Consider the following 21,929-nt stretch of genomic DNA (forward strand, 5'->3'; position numbering starts at 1 on the left):
TTTTCAGTGCCACCAGAAGTTAGATAAATAAGTGCTTTTCTTCCAATTATGGGCTATAATTTATGGGTTTACTTGTTTCGTTTGTTTTCGCTGTGTTTTTTTTCTTAAAGAAAAATGAGATAGTGAGAATTAATCCTCTCCACCCTCCAAAATCCAGATTTTTTTTCCCCCCCCGTCTCCCTCAATTATTGATGCATCTAGGGATGTCCTTTGCATGACCTTTACTTCCCTATCTAATATAGACACAACTTGATGGCGCATGGGAAAAAGCATACAGTTGTATTAGGGAAATACAGTGATTATGTAAATAGCATCGTAATGCTGATTCCCAGAGATGAGGAATGTGGAGTGGAGGTCAGGTGCAAAGCCTCAGTTTTGGCATATCCTGATAGCCGAGTGCTTGGCTAATTGTGCGCTGCGGCTTCCTTTAAATGTCAGTCTTGCGATTACTGAAAGAGAAAACAAAGCAGTTCTTTTCCTATTTGAGTATAACCAGGCTAGATACTACCGAAATCTCCTTTCTAAGCTTTGAGATCCATCAGGGAGAAATGCTTTCGTAACTGCATATTTTCAAGGCAAAAGATGAAAAGAAGTTTTGGCTTATGTATCGCTCCTTCCAAAGTAACGAAGAGAGTGATTTTGCAAATTTATCCTTCCTTCCCTTTCTGCTTTAAAGAGGATGGACTTGCTGGACTGTGTTTCCAGTGGCCTGGCCTTGCTGCAACCTTACCAAACTCAACAAAAGATTAGCAGAAGATGGTCTTGCATCCACAGGGTGCAATTTCAAGCAAGACAGCATTATTCACCAAAAGTCAGAGTTCACTGCAATGCTACAATACTCAAGAAAACAGAGCACTGGACCAAGACCTACTTCAGTTGACCAAACTGTTTTGGTGAGAGAGCTGCTAACAACACATGTAGGAAAAGTAAGCTGACTTTTTTTGTGGTTCTCCTGGCCTTGTTGGAAGGAAGCTTTTCATTTAAGCTTGCCAAAAAAATTGTTCCTCTTTTTAAAGAATAAAGAATTCTTTTGGAAAGTTGAGCAAAAATATAAATTGTTGCACAACCCTGACCGTACAATGAGCCTGCTGACTGTCTCCTGAGAACCCTAGCCTTCTCACTAAACATCTGTCCACTAAAGGCAGATTACATTTTGAGGCCAAGAAAGAGCAGGAGGGATACGAAAACAGCAATCACTGGGAACAACTGGTCAAACAGCTTTAGTTCCAAACTTTATAGGCAAGCATGGGCAGTGGGCTGCCTGCAGGAAGAATGGTGGTCAAGTGGAGTTACACCTGGTTGCTGACAGAGTTGGTGGTAACAGCAGTGAAGGGCTGGCAGGAGGGTAGCACAGAGACTGTATTGGCTTTTCTGGAGCAGTTTTTCTCTAGTGAACTAGGAGCTGATGATGAAAAAGTTTATTTTTAACCATGTAGCTGAGGCATGTTTCCAGCAGCCTGAACAAAGGCATCTAACTAAATGAAGAGGTGAGGGTGTTGAGTGACTTTACCCAGCGTACCCTGGATGCGTTCCCAGCATGATATGAGAGTGTCTGGCACAGCTCTGCGGTGGGGACAGGACCAATTGTTAGCTGCTTGTACCATGGCTGCTACTGTCAACTTCTGGTATCTAGTTGCTCTGTTCATGGTGTTTTATGGGTGAGTGGTATCCCATCACTTAGGAAAATGAGGGGATTGTAGTGGACTGTAACTTCACTTTGCAGCTGTGGTGGTCAAGCAGAGGGGTGGAGAGACTGATGTAAAAGAACGATGAGCTCATTTTTAAAGCTCTTTCGTTCCCAAATATTTTGGACTGCAGGCAGCTGCTTTAATCCTCACTTTCTCTCACGTTTACAGGTTAAACTTTAAAGCAGCCTAGTGCTAAGGAGCTATAACTGTGGCTTTACAAACCACAGTTTGGGAACTGCTGCTGTGGATATTTGTGTCCTTCTGGGGCAAAAGCCACTATGATCAAAGGATTTCAGTCTGAAGATGTGAAACAACTGTGCAGCTTGGGAGCAGCAAACAGTGCTGTGGCAGCGTTAGGGCAAAACGCAGAACAAGGCAAGGATGGCAGGGTAACTAGCAGAGACCTGTGCTTGCGCCTAATGGCAAGACTGAAAAGGCAAATCTCCTTAATGGAGACAGCGTGGACTTCCAGGGAGTTAATCAAAATCTCTGTTGGTGGGTACGTGTAATAGACTGCCGAAGTGACGACTTCAGCCTGCAAAGGTGATACAGAAAGCTGTACCTGAAAGCACTAGAAGCAGAACTCCTGTGGCTTCAGGTTACATCTTTCTGCATATAGAGAATACTTTTAAGTTTAAATAGGGCCAAATTTTAACAATGGGGCTTTGAAAACCAAAGAGAGGGATTAGATATTTTTTCCCCACAGTTCTTCAGGACACAGTCTTTGGATTGCAGCCTTATAAACTTCATCCTCTAAAAATCAAAGCTTGGATTATGATGTGCTCCTGTGACATTCAAAGGAAGGAGAGAAGAACTACAAGACTCCCAGTAAAGCAGAAAAAAATTATAGAGAGTCGTACTTGTTATCACTAAACAAGGCACTCGGTGTAGCACACATCTAATGTTGTGTAAGCTTGGGGCTTACAGACTTTCATTTATGAAACAGACTTGCTGTTGTGGTTTTATTATAGTTTATTCAATCATAGAAAGTAATACTTTTGCAAGTGCTTTTATTTTATTTAGAGCACAACTCTCCCGTGCGACCGTGGAGATGTAAGTGTATTGTGAATGTCCAGGCTTCCAGTAGTGTCCAAGTTAATAACACTCTGCCATAGCTGCTACAGTTTCCCAAAGATCGGTAACAAAATGCCACTGGCTTGAGATGTCTGCTGGAGAGAGATGCGTTAAACTCTGGGCTCTGTGGAAACCTCGGCAATCCATTTTGTATGTCTGCCTTTCTAGGGATTTAAACATGAGAGGGAATGTGTGGATGAGACAAAGATGAACTTCTTAGAGCTTAGGCTATTTTTACTCTTTATAATTTTGAGCATTTCCCAAGTTGTTTTTTAAAGGGCTTGAGTAATTGCTCCTCAAAGATTGAAATATTCTTTGCATTATTTTTTTTCAATCTTAATAATTTGTATTATAATTTCTATACATATATATAGTCATCACCAAGAAAAAGGTGGTGTCTGAAAGATCTTCGTTACGAAGTCTGTTTTGGGGGAGGTTTTTTAAAACGGATACATGCATGATGTGTTTCCTTTTAAAGCATTTTTACACCAAATTAGATAGCAAACCTTTGCCCTTCTCTGCTCATTATTTAAATAGTTGTGCTCTACACTGGTATTCATCGAGCTGGGAAGCTATTGCAGAGCTAATGGTGAACGATTTACACAGGGACAAAATCTGTCTATGCAGTGACAGAGACCTGAGTTTAGGGCCTCAACAGCACTACAGTCAGAGGAGACTGTAGTGCATTTTCCCTGGGAAAGGAGACAAGTAATTGGATAGAATAATCAAAGAATCAAATATCCTCTTGGTTTTTAACTTAGGTGGAAAGACAAAACCATTTTTTAATTAAAAGTTGCTCAATTTTGTTAGTTGAAGTCAATACGGCCTGAAAGGCAAGTTTTTAAAGCAGCTGGAAACAAGAAGGAGCTAGTACAGGTCTGTACCACATCCCCACCCCTGTTTGCACTAATAGTCAAGTGTAGAGGAAGATTTGGCAACTGCTTTTATCACTTTGCATGCACACACTCCATCCCCTCTCCACTTTTTTTTAGTTGGATCTTATGATTCTCCCATTATAAAACATCGTTACCTTTGAAGAAAAGGGCGGGGAGAAGTTAAAGTAGACCTTTGCGTTCCAGCTGTGGCAAATGCCAGATAAATAACGTGGCAGTCAAAAGTGGTCTTGAGCAAAGCTGTTGCCTGCTACAGCCTTTGCCCTCCCCACCACCCTTCTGCCCTGGCCCAGAGCCGCTGCCCGCTGGGGAAGGCTCTGCCCCAGCAGCCATGGGGACGAGCAAGGGGCTCCCTCTGTCATCAGGTGCATCTTCATGTGTCCTCATGCCGCCTTGTCAGCTTGTCACAGACTTTTGCCCTGCTATTGGAGGCTTAACCATGCCAGTAATGGGAGCTAATTCATGTTTTCCTGTGAATTAATTCTTAAGGTGGCTCTTAATCATAAACTAATTTATGCTGAACCACTGATGGCAGGCTGTAACATGGATAAATCATATAAATGAAAATTTATTGAAGTGGAAGTGATTTTTTTTTTTCCATTAAGCATTTGCCAACGAGGGAAAATGGGAAGAATTGGCCTGAGGATGTTTCCCTTGGGGCAGAGCTGACCCCCAGGCTGAGAAACTCATTTTTAGTTCAGGCAATTAGATGCAGGCTAGTCTTGATCATCCTGTTTAAGAAAATATGTATTTTCAGATTTGCATAAATTGCTGCTCTGCTTTTATCTTGTAATTCATGTGCTGTGTCACTCGCTGGTAAATCCCCTCTTCTGTCGGGGATAAAGGACGTTGAGATGCCATGGGTCGTTTCCCAGGACGGTCTGCTGGTTACAGCCCTGCGTCACCAACCTGTACAAGTGCTCTGAAGACAGCACTGGTGCAAGGTGATTTCTATGGCGAATAAACATTTCCTGAAGCATTTTTGTGCATTTTATCTGAACATCTCCTGAAAGTCCCCTAGTCTGACTTGTCGGTCATCACAGCTGCCGGTATACAAACCAGATGAAAGATGGGAGCTTCCAGGGCACTTTGAAGTCTGCAACACTTAGTTGCCTTGCTTCTGTGGAGCTATTGAGATCTGATTTGAAAACCTTTGCTTTCATAAACAATTTTTGTCTCAGATGTGAATTTCAGATTTCCTTTTTCATCTGCAGTATGCTATATATAAACATTGCAGATCTGAAGGTACCGAGCTGCTAGACAGGTCTCATAACTGTTGTGCGCCATTCCTGGCTCACGCTCAGAGCTCAAAGCAAAATATTAATTTTTATTTTCCAGTTTTTCCAATATACCTGGCTCAGCTAATCCATATCTTGTTACAAAAAGTAGCAGTTGAGCAGCAATTGCTTATAATACTTTGAATGAAGAGTTAGCATGTGGAAAAGCTATTAGTCACAAGAATGTTTTAAAGCTTGTTCAGGTGTTTCCCTCTGAAGAATTAGCTCTTATTCATTAGGATTCTTTGTTTTTTTTTTTTCCTCTTGTTGGTTTGTTTTGTTTAGAACTATTGCTTAGCATCATTTTGTTCTTTTGATAAGGTACGCTTTGAGAACATCATCTGATCATAATCTTCCAGGATACATATTTAAATACGTGGCTTTGCAAAGCTGCAGTTACACCTTATGCATCTTCAAAAAGCAGTAGAAGAAAGGAAGTGGTGTCCAGGTAACACATCTTTTCAAATGCTTCGAAGTGCTTTCAAATTTTATGTAAAACGGGACTTGAAGAGGAAGCACGGTCTATTTTTAAAGCATCGTACTGGATTTAGAAGATCCAGGCTGAGACTCCAGCTCTGCAGTAGGCTTTCTACCTTATCTTTGGTAGGTTACTGGAACAGAGTTGGAAAACTGCCAAATTTTTTTTTCATCAGGAAGGCTGGGTGTGTTGAAACTGGAATAACACTGTACTGATCACATCAAGAACGCCGTTTCTGGTTTGAATGAGATTGTGTGTGTGTGCTCTTACACATGCCTTATACTCAAAAATCCTGTGGGTGAGCATTTGCTGAGAAGGTCCCAGGTGAAATTCTCTTCTGTTTGATTATGACCAAAGATTTGAACCTGTTTTGGAGATAGCACCTGAATGAGGGAGGCCTTAGCTGTTCTGGGCAAGGGTAACATTGATGTCTCTTTCCCCTCTCAAAGGATCTTGGCTTTGCTTTGCTGCAGCATAGGAAGGATTTTGAGATATCAGACTCCTTTGTAGCAGGAAAAGCAATTTTTATGTTGAGCTTCGTGAATTGCTTAACATCTCAGAGCTTCTATACCCAATCTGTAACATGAAAGGAGAAGGATTATTTTGATTTGCTTCCTCAGTCACTGCCTCTGTTTAGACTTTAAGCTCTTTGGAACAGATATTTCTGCATGCATAGTATGTGATGTAATACTGTGCAGATTGGTTATTGTCCTGTTATTGTATTTTTGAGAGTCATCATCAAGAGATATTTGTCAAATTTTGTCCTCTTTCAGAAGAACATTTATGGTGAGTTGATGTTCAAATGCTGAAACCGTTTCCATCTCTAGCACAAAATAGTGATCCATAATTATCCAGGAATCTCTCAGGGTTTGCATTTTAAGCATTACGTTGTACCTCGCAAGTCATGTGAATATTCCCAGACCTTTGTAAAGCGTGGCTGAAGTGCAGCACTCGTGCAGCAGAACTGCTGACCCACGGCAGAGCGGGTCCCTGCTGCGGTTTCTTGTCCTGCGCAGGGAAGTGAGATGCGGGGACTTGGCCAAGGACCCCCGGCAGATGCTGCCAGAACAAAGGGTTGGATCCAGAGTCTTTGAACTCGACTCTGTTGCCCTCTTCTTCATGTAGGGAGAAGGTTAAGTGTGAGAGACACCCGTGCCAAATCCAGCTAAGTGTTTGTTAGGAGGCAGCAGTTGCAATAGAAGCCATAGGACCACTTTGCCTTGGGATTATCCTCCCTGAGCAGTTTCTCTTGAAAAATGTCCTGTGTACAAATTAGAGATTTAACTCCAAACACAAAGAACTTGCTGTAGGGACTGTGCTCAATGATGTTCCCTGTCCTGGAGAAGGCAGGATAGTTCCCTGTCCCAAGAAGGGGATGCAGGTATAGCTGCCAAGCAAAATAAATGCTGTGGTATAAGCTGTCATCACTTTGGGAGTGGGGAGAAATGAAAACTGAAAGGAAGAGAGGGATATAGCAATGCAAGTAAGACAGGTGGAGCAATCAGATGGAAAGGAGATCCAGGATAAGAGAAATTTAAAGCTAAAGGCCCATCTGCACATTGCAGAGAAAGACGTCTGGTGTTCAGGACATTCAGGAAGTCTTCAGACCTTCTGGGTCCTTTCTCCAGTGTCCCAGGCTGCGCAGCAAAGAGAAGGGGAGGAAGCCCCAAGCTTAAGTCTCCGCTGTCCACTACTTATGTCTGTACCCAGGGGTGATTTTGCACGGATCAAATCTTCGCTCTGGTGGCAGCAGCTGCTGCTGTGGGCCATCACCGTGGGCTGTGACCTTCTGCTCATGCATTTGAAGCAGCCAGTAGTAGCCTTGTTGGCATTGCAGGGCCTTTCACTGCATCCGGTGTGGTGTACACCGCATGAGGTGGGTGAGCCCTGAGAAGAGGAAGGGATTTATTTCACTGATCTCAGGAAATTGCCTTGATTCGAGCCATTCGTCACTCGGAGTTTGTGACCTTCTGTGGATATCACCCAGACTGTGTTTTTACTTTTTGTATCTTTTCCGGATGTTTATTGATGTCAGATGGATGGGAAACAGGACTGTTGTGTCCTCACTCTGCTCAACAAACAGGCCTTTCTCAAAAGACACTTCCTGAACTGATCAATACTATCTAATCTCCTATTCTAGCTCTAAAGGTTGGAGTAGGATCAGAGAATAGTTTTCCTACTTGGGCCTCTCATTCATGAAATAACAGGCAAAACTTGGCTTGCAGTTGGAGATTGTTATCAAAGTCTAGTAGTGATGGTGGGGTAGGACATGGAAATGCACACAGGGTCTATACAAACTCTGTTTTTTCCATCCGCTTCCATTCTTCCCCTCCTTCCTTTTTTTCTGTTCTGCTGCCCCTTTTTTTCTCTTCGGTTTGGGGAAATATGGGAGTCCCTTGTTTCCAGGTTGTCCTCAGTAACCACATAAGCTTCCCTCAAATGCTGATAGGTACAAGAATGTCTCCACCAAAAAAGACTTTATGCCTTACAGGATAGATGTCTAACTTTGTACAGGCTTGAAAGTAAATACAAAGTAACTAGTGTTTCATGAAAAGAAAAAATCAAAAGAACCATTTCCAGGTGTTTTATTTTAAATTATTTTTCTGGAGGAACCTGGGAACTTCCTTCTCTTCAGTGAAAACTGCTGGGTGCAGAATTGTTTTTATCTCTGCTAATTGCTAACAAACATTGCTAAATGGTAACAATTAGCCTAATAATTTGGTCATCACTAGTTTTTTTTAAAAACAGCTTTCCTCACAGAAAGTTGGTTACAAAACTTGTGCTAGTGACTATGTTAAATATTATCAGTAACATCAAAAAAGAGTGAGCACACATTTCCAGAGCTGAATGCCCTTATCCAAAAAGGTACTTGCAACTTTGCTGTGAAGACCTGTTATTTCACATGGCTATGTAGAACAGAACAGACTTTGAAATCGTCTCATGCATACTAAGACATGATACTTTCTGTATTTGATTTTTTTTTTTTACCTTTAAGGCTTTCAGAGTTATGAAGTGTCATGAGATGTTGTAAGTTGATTATGCGTAAGTGCTCCTCAAGAAGACAGCCAATGGACGTGTATAATTACAGACCATTGCATAGGGAGAGATTCATAAATGGCTGATGTGTAGCTAGGAATGGTTCTGAGGTGTAACCTTGAGACTGACTTATATGCATGGAAATAATTTTGAAGATTGAGTGACTAGCTATTAGTAAGACAAGATGAAAAATGGTTTTGCCCTGCCAGCTGACCTTCTGCAGATCGAGGCTGGTTTTCCACAGAGAGGTGCGAGCAAGAAGGAGAATGGGTTATGCAAATTGTTGTTTTAATTTGCATATTTATTCAAGTGCATCTTCCTAGTGACCTCCTAATATCTGAGCAGTGTCAGATGACAGTTCTTTTGCTGTCGCTGATGTCTGCCAGGATATCAGGCTGACTTGTTCAGGAAAAGAAGGGTCAGGCTGGGTTCCTGTCCATGCAAAAGCAGTCAGTGGGGCTGTAGGAAAAAAGCCTTCTTACCCGACTCAAAACCAGAGTGTTCATACATATATCCTTAATTTCATGGAGTGGGGCAGAGGGGCTAGGAGAGATGGCCAACAGCCCAAGTCTTACCAAGGATCTGGTCTTGGTGAGATTGAAAATCTTTTGGTTGCTCAAGCCAAAGCTCGTGAGACTTGCCTGGCACTGCTGAGAACTGGTTTTGGATGCAGCCATAGTGGAGACATCCCTTCTGCCACTCTTGCTGGTTGCTGATGACATTCCCGTGCACCGAAGCTGAGGGGAACAACTCATTTTGCAAATAATAGAGCAGCTTTCACAAGTGGCGGAGCCCCAGGACGGGAGTCGGAACTGACTCCCCTGCTTATCTGTGCGATGCAGAAGCTGCTGTAATATGGAGTAGAAGCAACCATCTGCTTTCACATTCACCAGCAGCTTACAAGACCCAGGGGTCTTTACCTGTTTCCTGATGAATTGTCTGCAGTTTGAGATTTGCTGTAAGGATGACCATCTCTTTAATAGCAACATGTGATTTTATTTAGAAAAAAAAAACACCCAAACTGTGTTCTCAGATTCAGATTCTCTCATTTATGTTAATAAATAGGTTGTGGTATTGCATCATGCCAGCTGGATATTTGAGAAATAATTTGCTCTTATCCCAATTCTGAAATATTCTTGCAGCTCAGCTGGATCAAATTAAATTTTAATTAAAAAAATAATGTGTTTACTTGAACCATTTATTGCCAGGCAATAAACTAGTGGATAAAATAAAAATTTGGGACAATAATGCAATATAAATATGCTAACTGCACAGAATATTTTTGAGAACTAAATTTCTGTTAGGCTTCTGTTTGGATTTTACTTTAAAAAAATGCTTTTAAACACTTAGGGACTATAAACTTCTGCTGGTATGTGACCAAGGCAAGTCTCCTGGAAAATACGCTCAGCCTTAGAAGTAGTGGCAAGTGGAGCAGAAGCAAGCAGGCAGGAGCAAGCAAGAAAGTCTTGACACAATGTTTCCTTGAAGTTCACTTCTTTCTCCTCCTTTTCCCTTGTAAAAATACATGCTTTTTATAGAATCAGAGTAGTATTACCCTATACTTTAGAGAGAACTTTTGGTATACTTTTAATAAATGAATTTAGTGACGGAATAGATCTAGATAAGATGTGAATATTTATGTTCAGCAGTTTCTTCCTGGGGGTAATGGGTTTTGATGAATTAAATAATGTTTAAGGCTTTTAAGTACTGTCCTATTTTCAAAAGAACATCTTAGCATATAAACATGGTTTCTGTCTTGTTTTGTCACTGATGTCCTTGCCAGCCAGATTTCAAAAGCGAAACACAGAAAGATAATTCAATGTCTGTCTCTCTCCCTGTCTAGATTATCAGCGTCTGATGACGGTGGCGGAGGGGATCACAACACTGCTGTTCCCCTTTCAGTGGCAGCACGTGTACGTCCCCATCCTTCCTGCCTCTCTCCTGCATTTTCTGGATGCTCCTGTTCCCTACTTGATGGGGTTGCAGTCCAAGGAGGGAACCGACCGCTCCAAGCTGGAGCTACCTCAGGAGGTCAGTCTCTGCTTTTAGGGTTGGCTACTCTGAAACACATTATTAATATTTGTGCGAGTCCCTGCTGGAAAATGCAACGTCTGGTGTTAGGAGGCTTCTCTGGCACCGTGAAGACTGTTTGCCAGCAGGAGCTGAGGTAGTGGGGGAAGTCTCCGCAGCTCTTCTTGGTCCATTTCTGAATTTAATGAGGACCACTAATTGTATTGACTTCTAAATGCTTCTCCTTCTGCTTCTTGCTGTGTCGCTGAAAGTTTTTCTGCTTTCCCTACATCACACGCTTCACCAGGTTTTGTTACTCTTTGTCAGTGTCCTAATCCTATTGACAGAGGGCTAAAGAGCATTTCATTCGGGGATGGTGTTTATGAATCTGGATCTCGATCGCAGTTGTGAAATGGTATAAACCTGTCCCTATCCCCCTGCTGCTGATGAAAAGCATGCCCTGTCCTGCCAGCCTCGTCCCAGCCATGGGTGAGCCCACGTGTTCTTGGCTGGGTCAAAGTCTATCACTAGACCGGCATCCTGGCTTCAAACGATCCAGATTTGCATTAATACCATGCTTGTGAACCACTTAGAGGCATACACACACGCACGCTTTTAAAATACTGACTCAATCCAATGGTAGTCTTTTGGACTGAAGATCTTCTGTTCTCCCATGCAATTGGAAGTGAAAATGTTGCCTGGTCTGTCACATTTTCCCCAAAGGAAAAAAGGAAAGAAAGGTCATACTTGTAATCTAGGTGTTAAAATCACTGGTGGTAGAGAGTGAAATGGAGATTTTTCTCCTCAAAATTTGACCTAGATGATTAAAACTGCTTCGCATTTTAACCTGGCCACTGATCACTCTCCATACTGCAAAGTCTTCGGGACATTGCTAGCCTGTCTGCATTTGAGATGGTGACTGGACCCATCTCTTGAGCCTGCCGTGCATTCTAGCTTGTGTTTCTTCTTAAAATCAGTGGGAACCCTAAGAATAACTGTTTGTGTGGCTGTAACATCTCGTGATGGTGGCACCGCTGTGACCCGCTCCATGTGGGGACCTCTCCTGGGGGCAGAGTCCCTAAGGCTTGTGAATAGGTGCTCTTACCGAGAAGGCAGGTGGGAGCAGCAGCAGAGGCGAATATGCAGGAGGAGTTTGTATGTGGAAGAGGAGGGATAAACACAGGGCAAGGATAATATGGTTTGTAATAAAGATCTATTTTAGGTGTTAGGCAGAGGCGACTGATTCTTAGCCTTGGTGGCATGTAATGGTGCTGATCAAGTCTTACCTTGTGGATACAATAGCCCAGTCACATGAAATTTGCACTGGCGTGGAAATGAAGCTGCTATCTAGCTATGCTTTTCGGTAAAACCATGCTAATATTACATAATGACGGCAATTTTTAAAATTATTAGTCATATGCTTTCAGTTAGCAGATTAAGCTGTCATTTTCCTTAAATTAAAATTTTAATGTGGTGGGCTTGCAGTATTGCTGGAATAACAAATTAAATATCGCCAGTAAGGGAAGAGTAATAGTGGAGTGGAAACCGCCCCCCCTCCCCGTTATGATGTTTAACAAATGACTGAAGAATATCAGCACAGCATTTATGAACACTGCAGGTCCAGTAACTGTGGGAGAGGCAAAGAAAGAAGGGGTATTCAACAGGGAAGATCTTCAATCTCAAACTTCCTCTAGACAATAAAAAATAGAAAATCCTTCAACATATGAGCAGTGATGAAGTGCCGTTCACTTTAGCATTCCTTTATTGTTCGGGCCAGAGGCTAGCTTTTCAAGCTCTTGGTCTAAATATAAAGCATTTGTTTGTCAGAGATAAAAATTCTAACAACTGGCCATCATGCTGTCTTAAGGTTACTAATCTCTCTGCATTAACTTTAATCATTTGATGTTTTTGAAGAGAGAAGTGAGACCAATTCCCCAAGGGTTTTCTGAATCCAAATCTCATTTTTCAAATTTTGTAAATGATATGCAGAACTGAAATTAAAAAGCCTTTGAAATGAAATATTGATAGATAAGAAGACAGTCCCTGAGCTAAAGAACTGTACTGATGCATACCACAACTCTTTAATAGCTGTACAGTTAAGTAAAGCAAATTGTTTTGTATGAAGAAATGCTTTTCTTTGTACAGTCCAAATTTATTATGAAAAAGTGAGCTGAAGGGACACTTCTGCTTTACCAAATGAATCCTAATACCCTTTGAAGTATCTATGTGAAAGGTGATTAATCTTAAGCGTGCCCCTGAAATATCCAACATATTATAACCGTGTTCGCTATGGAATGTATTCCCCTGCTGAAAATTAACCTTTTCAGAAAAGGAGGAAAGTAAGTCCTTTCTGTTCACTTAATCTGAAGATTAGTCTACAGTGTTTGGTGAGAAGTAAAGAACAGTAAAAGTGCCTTGGAGAAGGCAGAGGAGCTGTGCTAATGGCCAAGTCAGGCTAACAAAGACCTGCTGCTGCACTGTGGGTTTCTGCATCTCTTGTTCTGCAGCTTTACACCAGGGTAAAACCCTTTAGAGCTCAGCACCTTGGGAGTCTGACCTGGTTTAAGATTTTATTCAGCACAGTGCACTCAGACAGAGAATTTCAGATGTAAGCCACGGTGCAGGAGATCAATTACTGTTTTTCATTCTGCTATTATTCCTGAGGGAGCATTTGCAATGTAATTAATTTTTATGTAGGGTTCTTTCATCCCCCCATTGACACTTTCCTAGTAAAAGTATCTGCTCCGCTAGATTCATGTCTTCACTTAGCTTTAATCTTGTGGGCTGAGATCCATCTCCATGCGTAGCAAAGCTGTCTAAGAGCAGTCTGTTTAAATCTTGGGCAGAGGAAATGCCAAGATTAAAAGCCTCCATGGAAACGGGGTAGGAGGGAGTGGGGAAATAGGGCTTGACCTCCAATGAACAAGCTATACCCAGACATGATCCCAAAGGATTTGCATGGGACCCTCTTTTGTAGCTTTGCTCATAGCAGCGTCCTCTTTCAACATCCCATTCCTTGGTAGCACAGTTACAGAGGCTTCTTGCAGCTGGATCCTGGTAAAATAAACTTGCCCTTGAGATGCGGTAATTCACACAAATAATATTTACGTGGGCTGAGAAGTGGTGCTGCACGTCCTGCTTGCTGGTCTGTCCTTGGCTGGTCTGGGAGGGGATATCAAATCTTTGTAGTGAGAAGTTTGGGATCTGCAAGTCCCAGGAGAACAGGAGGGGGCAGGAGGCTTTGTTTATTCGTTAAATCATTGCCATCCAGTTGATCCCCAGCTTTGCTGAAGTCTGAAATGTCACAGGCTAGATGATACAGCTTAAGTCTCCTGCATATGTGTGCTCTTGCCCTTTTGTCTGGAAGCACCCTGGGAAAATAGGGCTACTTAGCAGAGGAGCCAATTCAGTGCTAGGCGTCCATTTTGAGACTTTTCTTTGTATTTCAGGCAAACTTGTGCTTTGTAGACATCGATAACCATTTCATCGAACTGCCAGAGGAATTCCCCCAGTTCCCCAACAAGCTGGAGTTTATCCAGGAGATCTCTGAGGTTCTCCTGCAGTTTGGGATCCCGCCGGAGGGTAACCTGCACTGCAGCGACAGCGCCACCAAACTCAAGAACCTGGTTCTTAGTGACTTGGTGAATGACAAGAAGAATGGGAACATCCCTGGCAATGCCCTCAACATGTACGAGCTGCTGAAAGGCAACGAGACGATCGCCCGCCTGCAAGCCCTCGCCAAGAGAACGGGCGTGATGATGGAAAAAATGACCATCACGGCTCCCCTCGCAGAGAAGGAGAAGGATGGGAAATTGCCGTGTGAGGAGGTGGAGCTGAGGGACTACAAACTGAACGTGCAGCTGCGCGAGGTTTTCGCCAACCGCTTCACGCAGATGTTCGCAGACTACGAGGCTTTTGTCATTCAGGCTGCCCCCGATATGGAGTCGTGGCTGACAAACAGGGAACAAATGCAAAACTTTGACAAAGTAAAGATAGCTGTGTATTTGGTTTTCCATCTGAAAGTGCTTTTGGGGGGGAGGGAGAATAGCTGTATTATGTATATGTAGCCTAGGTACTCTTTAATCTGCCGTTCTTCATCTGCCTCACTGAGAGATTTGTCTGTTTTGATTACCTAGGGCCAGATCGCCTGCCAAAGTAAATCAGTGCAGATCTACTGAGCCAGTCAGAGCCGTCCTGGCTTGTACGAACCAAGTTGGCAGGCTTCTGCCCAGCTAATGGGGCTTCTCCTGTGGGTTTGGTGGAAGGCTAGCAATAGAAAGTGACTTCTTTTTCTTTCTTTTTTCTTCGCTGAGAGGAGCGGTGCATACACGAGACAAAACCCGAATCCAGTCTTTCTTGTTTCCTAATTTCACAGTAGAGCCTTTTGTTAATGGGTAGTGTTGTTCTGTAGAAGGTTATCACATCATTATGGCAGAAGAGTACTGTTATGACTCCCTTGTAGGGTGTACACAAGAGTGAAAAGGAAGCTGAGATTAGAAATGGGGAAATAAAGAGACTGTAGGCCAGCAAAAGGAATGAGAAACGTTTGGAAGCTTGCACAGTTATTGTTTTCAAGTGACTTTGCAAAGTAGATGGCGCTCTTAGCCATCAGCTTTTTCAGATGCAAGTCCTTCTCCAAGGAGAACGTTAGAGGGATGAACAGTCAGGAACAGACTAAATATTGATCTAAGTCATTTTTTGATTAAAAAAAAAATGCTGCCATGCCTTTTATTGGTCTTGTTTGTATTCAGGCATTGAACAGTGCAGCATTCAAAAGGAGGGAACTGTTTAGGCAATCTCTGCTAGAACTTTTACAATAAAATGGGCTAAGGTTAGGGTTTTCAAAGCTCAGTTAGAGACTGAGGCACACACTCAGTTTTAATTGGAAATTCATTATTAATTGCCATGCTTAACTTCACAAAAGAGCATTAGCAGAAGAGTACTCTACACCCCTTGATATGTATGACACCTTAATAAGTGATATGGTCCAAGCAGGGATGCGCAGACCAGAGGTCCCAAGTGGGCACACGTAGCGGTGGTCTGCGGTGAGTTGCACAGGGCTTGTTCCTGTGGGTGGTAGCTGCTAGGCTACTTTGAAACAACTGGCACCACAGGCTCTACTTCAGTAACTCCATATTCACTTTACTCTAGCTGTCATGAAGCCTCCCCGACTGCTTTTTTCTCACAGTCATGACTGAAGAGGTCACCTGTGAGCCAAACCCCTTCGCAGATGGATTCACACCTCTCTGAGAGGTGTTTTTCTGGTGGTGAAGCTCTGAGAGATGTTTTTGTGGTGAGGAAGCCTTGTCCAAGCCTTCATGTTGGCTACTGGATCGGTTCTCTGTCGGAGGATGGCTCGTAGTGTCGACGCCAGGCGGGGAACGTGGCACTAACGAGCTGTTCTGTATTTCAGGCTTCCTTCCTTTCGGACCAACCCGAGCCTTACCTCCCATTCCTTTCACACTTCATCGAAACACAGATGTTTGCAACCTTCATAGACAATAAGATAATCTCCCAATGGGAAGAGAAGGACCCTTTTCTGCGAGTTTTTGACTCCCGAATTGAGAAAATAAGGCTATATAATGTGAGGGCCCCTGCACTGCGGACATCCAACTATCAGAAATGCAGCACTTTGAAAGAAGCAGGTATGTATGTTCAGACGGGCTAGTTAAATATTCAAAAGTACAATGTCAGCCACAGAGAAATATAAGTCCTCAGTCATCTCAGTGTTGCAGCTGGTGAGGAAGCCCTAGAGCTACCTGAGGAGGACTCAGCAGTGTCCTTATTTTCCCTAGTCAAAAACTTCAGCGTGCTTTTAAACACTAAAAACAGCGGGAGCCTTTACCTCCCCTTCAAGCTCTCCTAGGCTGGTGCTGTTAGTAAACACAAAGCAAGCCACAGGGCTGGGCTCACCGTTTCTCATTTCAGGCAGCTCCTGTTCCATTGCTAGGAGAGCTTTCCTTCACTGTGGTGGTGGGACCAGCGCCAGCCACACCGAGGAGCCGAGCCCCGGTGTCTGCTCCAGTGGCCTCGTCCCCCCCTTCCCTTAAAAAGACTTTTTTTTTGCTTTATGCCATTTGGTCAGAGCAGCGGGGGATGCTGGGGACCTAATCCTGTGTAGCATATTTAGTAGCTCCAGCAATAGATGCTCAGTGTTAATGAACAATAATGTACTGAAGATTTGGATTTTTTTCCATTACAGTCACAGGATGCATTTTCAAATTATACTTGAGTTTCTTACTGTGCAAGTATTTATTTCATTTCCAAGTAATACAAGGAAATTATACTCTTAAATTTGTTGAGAGACATATTAATGAACTGGGGCAAACACATTTCTCATGGGTTTTTTTTGTTTGCTTAATTCCTTCAGTGTTTTACTTGTTAGAAATGTGGCAGAAATAGAAATCCTGTGTCTGCTTAACTTTTTCTATTTAAAACCAATTCTAATTTGCAGGTCGACTATCTATTCAGCGTCTAGTTTTGGTAGATATTGTGGCACCGGAACCTCATTTTCTGTCTTGTGAAAAGCAGCAAACTGATAGTAATACCAACTTTCCTTCGTATTTACCATTCACAATATATGTGACCCTAGCACCGATCCAGCACCTGTTTGTTTAACCTGCTATTTTCGGAACCCTTCAAACCTTCTGACACCACTTTACCCAGTCCTTTTCTCCATAATAAAACCACAAGAAGTGATTTTTTTTTTTTTTAAGGGCGGGGGAAGCTGCTGAGTTTCTAATGATAATGTACGTAAATCTTATGACAGTTTCTTTCCCATCACAGTCTTATAAAGTAGGAAATGAGTTCTGTGTTGTTCTTGACAAATGGAAAATGAATTTAGCTTCCACAATTTGTGTATTTATTCACTAGTCATGATATGCTGAAAAGAATGGGCCTGCCCATTAATGGATGGTCTATGAAGAGTTGAATATTAAAGTTGCTAATTAAATGCTGATTTCCCCCATATACCTCCTTTCCCCTCTCCTTCACAGTGCATCTGACTCAGTGTTGAGAGGGTGACAGATTTTATTTTCATCTTGCTCGAGATTTGAGATGAAATCCTCACGTCCTTGAAGCAAGTGACCGAACCCCATTAGTCTCGGCAGAGCCGAGATTCCCGGGGAGCCCTCTCTGGTCTTGCCGTAGTCTCCCCTGTTTCAAGCATCTCTTCATCTTCTTGATGCTGCTCAGGCCTTGCTGCAGTTAGCTCTACTCTTTGAAGGCCTGTCATCCAGTAATGGCATATCTAATTTCAGGAGGAGGATCATTATAGGTGCCAGATGTTTGCAAACTTGGGCATCGCCCCCAGTGCATCTGCCCAAGGAGTCGTGTCCTGGGCAAACCGAGGTGCCCAACCCCACAGAGTTGCAGCCAGTCTCAGAGGTCTCCATTCTACCAAAGGAGCATTAAAGCCAAACACTGAATTTCGGGGAAAGATTGCACTGCTCTTGCCGATTCATAACCCATCTCATCATAGGCTCCCATAAATACCTGCTTGCTTAACAACTAATTTGTTTGTGCCAATATTAGTTGTGTTGGGTGAAGAAACTAAAAGCAAAATAGCAAAATAACAGCACAGATGTTTCCTTACTTCTGTAAGTGACAGATTTCTGGGTCTAAAGTCACTATTTAACTTTTTAGAGCATTTTCAGGGATTGGAGCATGACTGCTTCTGTTGTTGTAGCATGTGTCTTCAGGTGGTTCATTAACGTGGTTGTTCACCTATGACTGTAACTTGCAGCCCAATCTATCGAGCAGCGGTTGATGAAGATCGATCACACAGCCATCCACCCACATTTACTCGATATGAAGATTGGCCAAGGGAAATACGAACAAGGATTTTTCCCGAAGTTGCAATCAGATGTCTTGGCAACGGGACCCACCAATAACAAGTAAGCACAGGTTTTATTTTCTGGCTTTGAACGCAGGTTTCTCATATAAAAGATTCACATCATTGGACATTAGTCCTAATTTTGGATGGCTTCTGACCAGTCTAATGAACCCTAGTAAATCTTTCAATTTCTGGTTTATTTGGACTTGCAATTGTTGAAATTATAGCCATGGTTTGGGTTATGTTAGAAAGCATTAGCTCTGGTTTTGGTAAGATTCCTCAGTACTGTTTTCTGTTGAGTGGCAAGTACTGTGTCTTCTCATACATTTTTAGTTTTATGATTGCCGTAACAAATTTAAAATTCATTTCTTGCTGTTTTGCATTGAATAGGATAATTTGGAAACCCGAGCTAAAATTCAGATTCTGAAAGAAATTTTGGTATCAAAGCCTCCACATCATCGTGCAGAATTAAATTAATGCCCACTCTGTTCCTCTCTTTTCTTTAGCTGTTATTACATGACCCGTAGATTTTTATAGCTCTCTTTCAATTTCCACAGTGGAATAACCTGGAAGAAAAATTCAGTGACGGTGGAGAGTATGTGGTTCTGTACCCAAGTTGCTCTTTCGAGTCTGATACAATTCTGTAGTGCACTTTCATATGAAGGTAGGGGTAGCTATAGCTGTGGAATCGAGCATGTAATTACATAGTTAATTTACCTAATGTAAAACGAGAACCTGAAGCAACTAATACACTTTACACTTATATAGTTATAATATATAGTAAGTGCTATAAGTTACTTTTTTTTTCTTCCCCCAAAACCCAGGAAAGAGGGGTTTCCCCCCACTCCGCCTTCCAAAATGGAAGATTTGTGCATCGATGATTACAGCTTCATGAAATTACTAGCTCAGGCCCCAACTTGCAATTTTGGTGTGGAGTACAGCTAAATCTGACAGTTCCAAAAGCTAGAATTATCCAAATTTTAAAGCTAGCTGTTGTTTTAGAAAAGTGCATACATACACGCTGCTCTGAGCTCCTGTATGAGGTGCCCACTCAATTCTATTTATACACCTTTTGTGCACCCCAGTGCTAGCTAATCCCTTTTTAATAACCTATCAGGCATAAGACTTGCAAATGATAAGATATCCTTAAGGACTGATTGTTTAAAGAGTTGCAATTCTTTAAAAGAAATTAAAAAAAAAATAAAAGGAGGAATGTGTATTTCAAAGTTCCTTTGTTTGCAGTCTTCTTGCAAACTGAGACAAAAGTTTACAGGTAATGCTCCCTTGAGGAATGGAGGATTTCTTCATCTTGTGGGATGCCTTGTTTAGCAGTCTGCCTCTTATCCTTATGGTGGGTTTCAGTTTTACAGTGTCAGCAACAGTGTGATCGTGCCCAGCCTGCTCAAAGTCGCTTATATCTTCTGGCTCTATTGCAGAGTCTTAGTGAACCTATGAATAAGCATCAAATTAAAAATAGTTTTCCTTATGCCTTTTGAGATGCTTCTGTTAGATTGGTACTTACTCTAAAATGTGACTTTAACTCATCGAGTGATAATTTTGATTTAGATAGCTGGTTTTGGTCTTCAAATTATAGCGTGTTTCAGAATTTGTAAGTACCAAAATCCCATTACTCACTGCAAAGCGGTGCCAAAGTGACAAATGCTTGGAATTCCTCCAGCTGTATATTGCCAAAAAGGTTTGTAATTGGAAAATCTCAAGACCATCTGTTTCTATCTTTCTGCTTCCTGGCTTTTTCTGTGAGCAGCTAAGAGGACTCTCTCTCTCATTTAAGACATGTAATTCTGCTGAATTTACACCCATGTATAAAAAAGATAGCCTTTTCATGCTCTCTGCAAATACATCATAATTCTTTTGACCACAAAATCGATTGAAGTATAGCCTTCCATTAATTTGAATTTCCCAGTCTATGCTTCTTGGGGGTGCGTTATACTTGCATATGGGACTGGGCCTTTGCGTGTGGGCATGGGGGAAGAGAACATTTCAGCTCCGTTCCCCAGCACTTCACATGTAGATATTGCGTGTGTTCATAAAGTTAACGCAAAGGATATCGCTATGTAGATCAGAATTATTTTTACAGACTTAGTTCTACATAGCAAATTTTGTTCTGAATGTTGTAAGGAAGTGTATTTGGAGGGGGGCGCATTATTGCCATGTTACAGTCAGTTGTTGGACAGTAGCAAGTAAACCAATTCAAAGCTGTTTTACTGAAAACCTGTTCTCACTGGTCAGCAATCAGATTTTTATTGCTTCCCTTTCTGGACAGATGAAGTAACATATAACTAGAGCTCATAATGTTATCTAGCTATTCCCTTCCTGTAGCCAGGCAGAGCACTGCCTGGCTGTTGCAGGGCTGTTTGTTACATGTATAATATGTCTAAATCAGAAATATAATGCAAAGACCAAGCACTTTTAGTTTGTCTAGTCCTTGACCCTGTATGTGATCGCAGAAAACCACGTTGCCTAGACAGACAGCAATTGTGTTTGAAAGAGATGTCTGGCTCTTGTTTGCTGGGCAGGGAGAGCAGGACTTGGGGACAGAGGGAGGGTTGACAGTCATATTGGATCACTTCCACCTAAACACAGCTGGAAACAAGTGTTGATCACGTTACCATGTGTGAGTGTTGAAACACCAAACTCTGTCATAGAAGCAAAGTCTAACAATGTTTCATCTGTCAGCCCACGGCCATGCTCGGCAGCTCGCTTTGCCCCACTTCTGTCATGCGTCTGCCTCCTCACGCTTCCCCCCAAGGTGTCCTCTAAAAGACTGGACAAGGGGGTGAACCTGTGCTCCTCCGGCCCCAGCCAGCATCACTTTTTTTGCTGCTTTCTCTCATCTGCTTGGTCATTTGTGGGTAGGGAGAGCCTCCTTTTACTTTTGCTCCCATTCTGGCCAGACTGCAGGTGCATGCTCGGTGTCATTAGGGCTTGTCTTTACCTCTTCCCTTGTGGTGTGAGGAAACATTGACTTCTTCAGCTAAGCAAGATCTTCACTGGAAATAACTCCAAACTGCACTTTACTGAAAAGAAATGAAAAGTTTACAAGCAAACAAATGGAAAAAAAAAAAACAAACCACAAACAAGAAAAAGCCCAAACAAACAAAAAAACCCCATCTCCGTAAAACTGAAGAAGAGGCTCCCAGGTCTACAGTTTCCCTCATCATCTTTTTGACCAAAAACTGCCAGCACATGGAAAGATATTAACTGCAGAATATGCAGATCTAAACTTAAGCAAAAGATGATAACTGTTGTATCCAAATATTTCTAGGATATTTCTAGTATTTTTAAAAGAAAAATTCTTTTTCTGTAAAGAAGAGAGCAATTCATCCCAGCTAGCAGCAATTAAAAAAACCCCAAAACAAAAATAATCCCCACCCAGTTCTGTCCCCTTTCCCATCAGGCAGCAGTGTCCCACTTGAGGGACTCCCTCTGCACTCGTTGCCTTCCATACATCCCCTATGTCATGGGAAAACCTTCTGAATCTACAGAGAGCAGCTGCAGCTTCTTCTGGGTTCAGAAATGGCCCATCCATGCTGTTCCAACCTCGTAAAGCAGTGGCTTCTGCAGAAGTCCTCCTAGAAAGCGTCCCAGGAGAAAACAGACTGCAGTCCCTTAGGCAAT

At 42.3% G+C, this 21,929-nt stretch overlaps 1 protein-coding gene across 1 annotated transcript in view; it reads left to right on the forward strand.

Moving 5' to 3' along the window:
- The window catches only part of DENND5B (DENN domain containing 5B), a 123,708-nt gene that overhangs the window by 64,085 nt on the left and 37,694 nt on the right, over window positions 1-21,929 (forward strand). The window contains exons 4-7 of the mRNA XM_068400547.1: window positions 10,290-10,477; window positions 13,906-14,442; window positions 15,870-16,101; window positions 18,201-18,351. Of these exons, the coding sequence (XP_068256648.1) occupies window positions 10,290-10,477; window positions 13,906-14,442; window positions 15,870-16,101; window positions 18,201-18,351 (1,108 nt within the window). The remainder of the gene's footprint in view (window positions 1-10,289; window positions 10,478-13,905; window positions 14,443-15,869; window positions 16,102-18,200; window positions 18,352-21,929) is intronic.

This window comes from Nyctibius grandis, chromosome 5, assembly GCF_013368605.1.
Source record: "Nyctibius grandis isolate bNycGra1 chromosome 5, bNycGra1.pri, whole genome shotgun sequence".
Taxonomy (NCBI): Eukaryota; Metazoa; Chordata; class Aves; order Nyctibiiformes; family Nyctibiidae; genus Nyctibius; species Nyctibius grandis.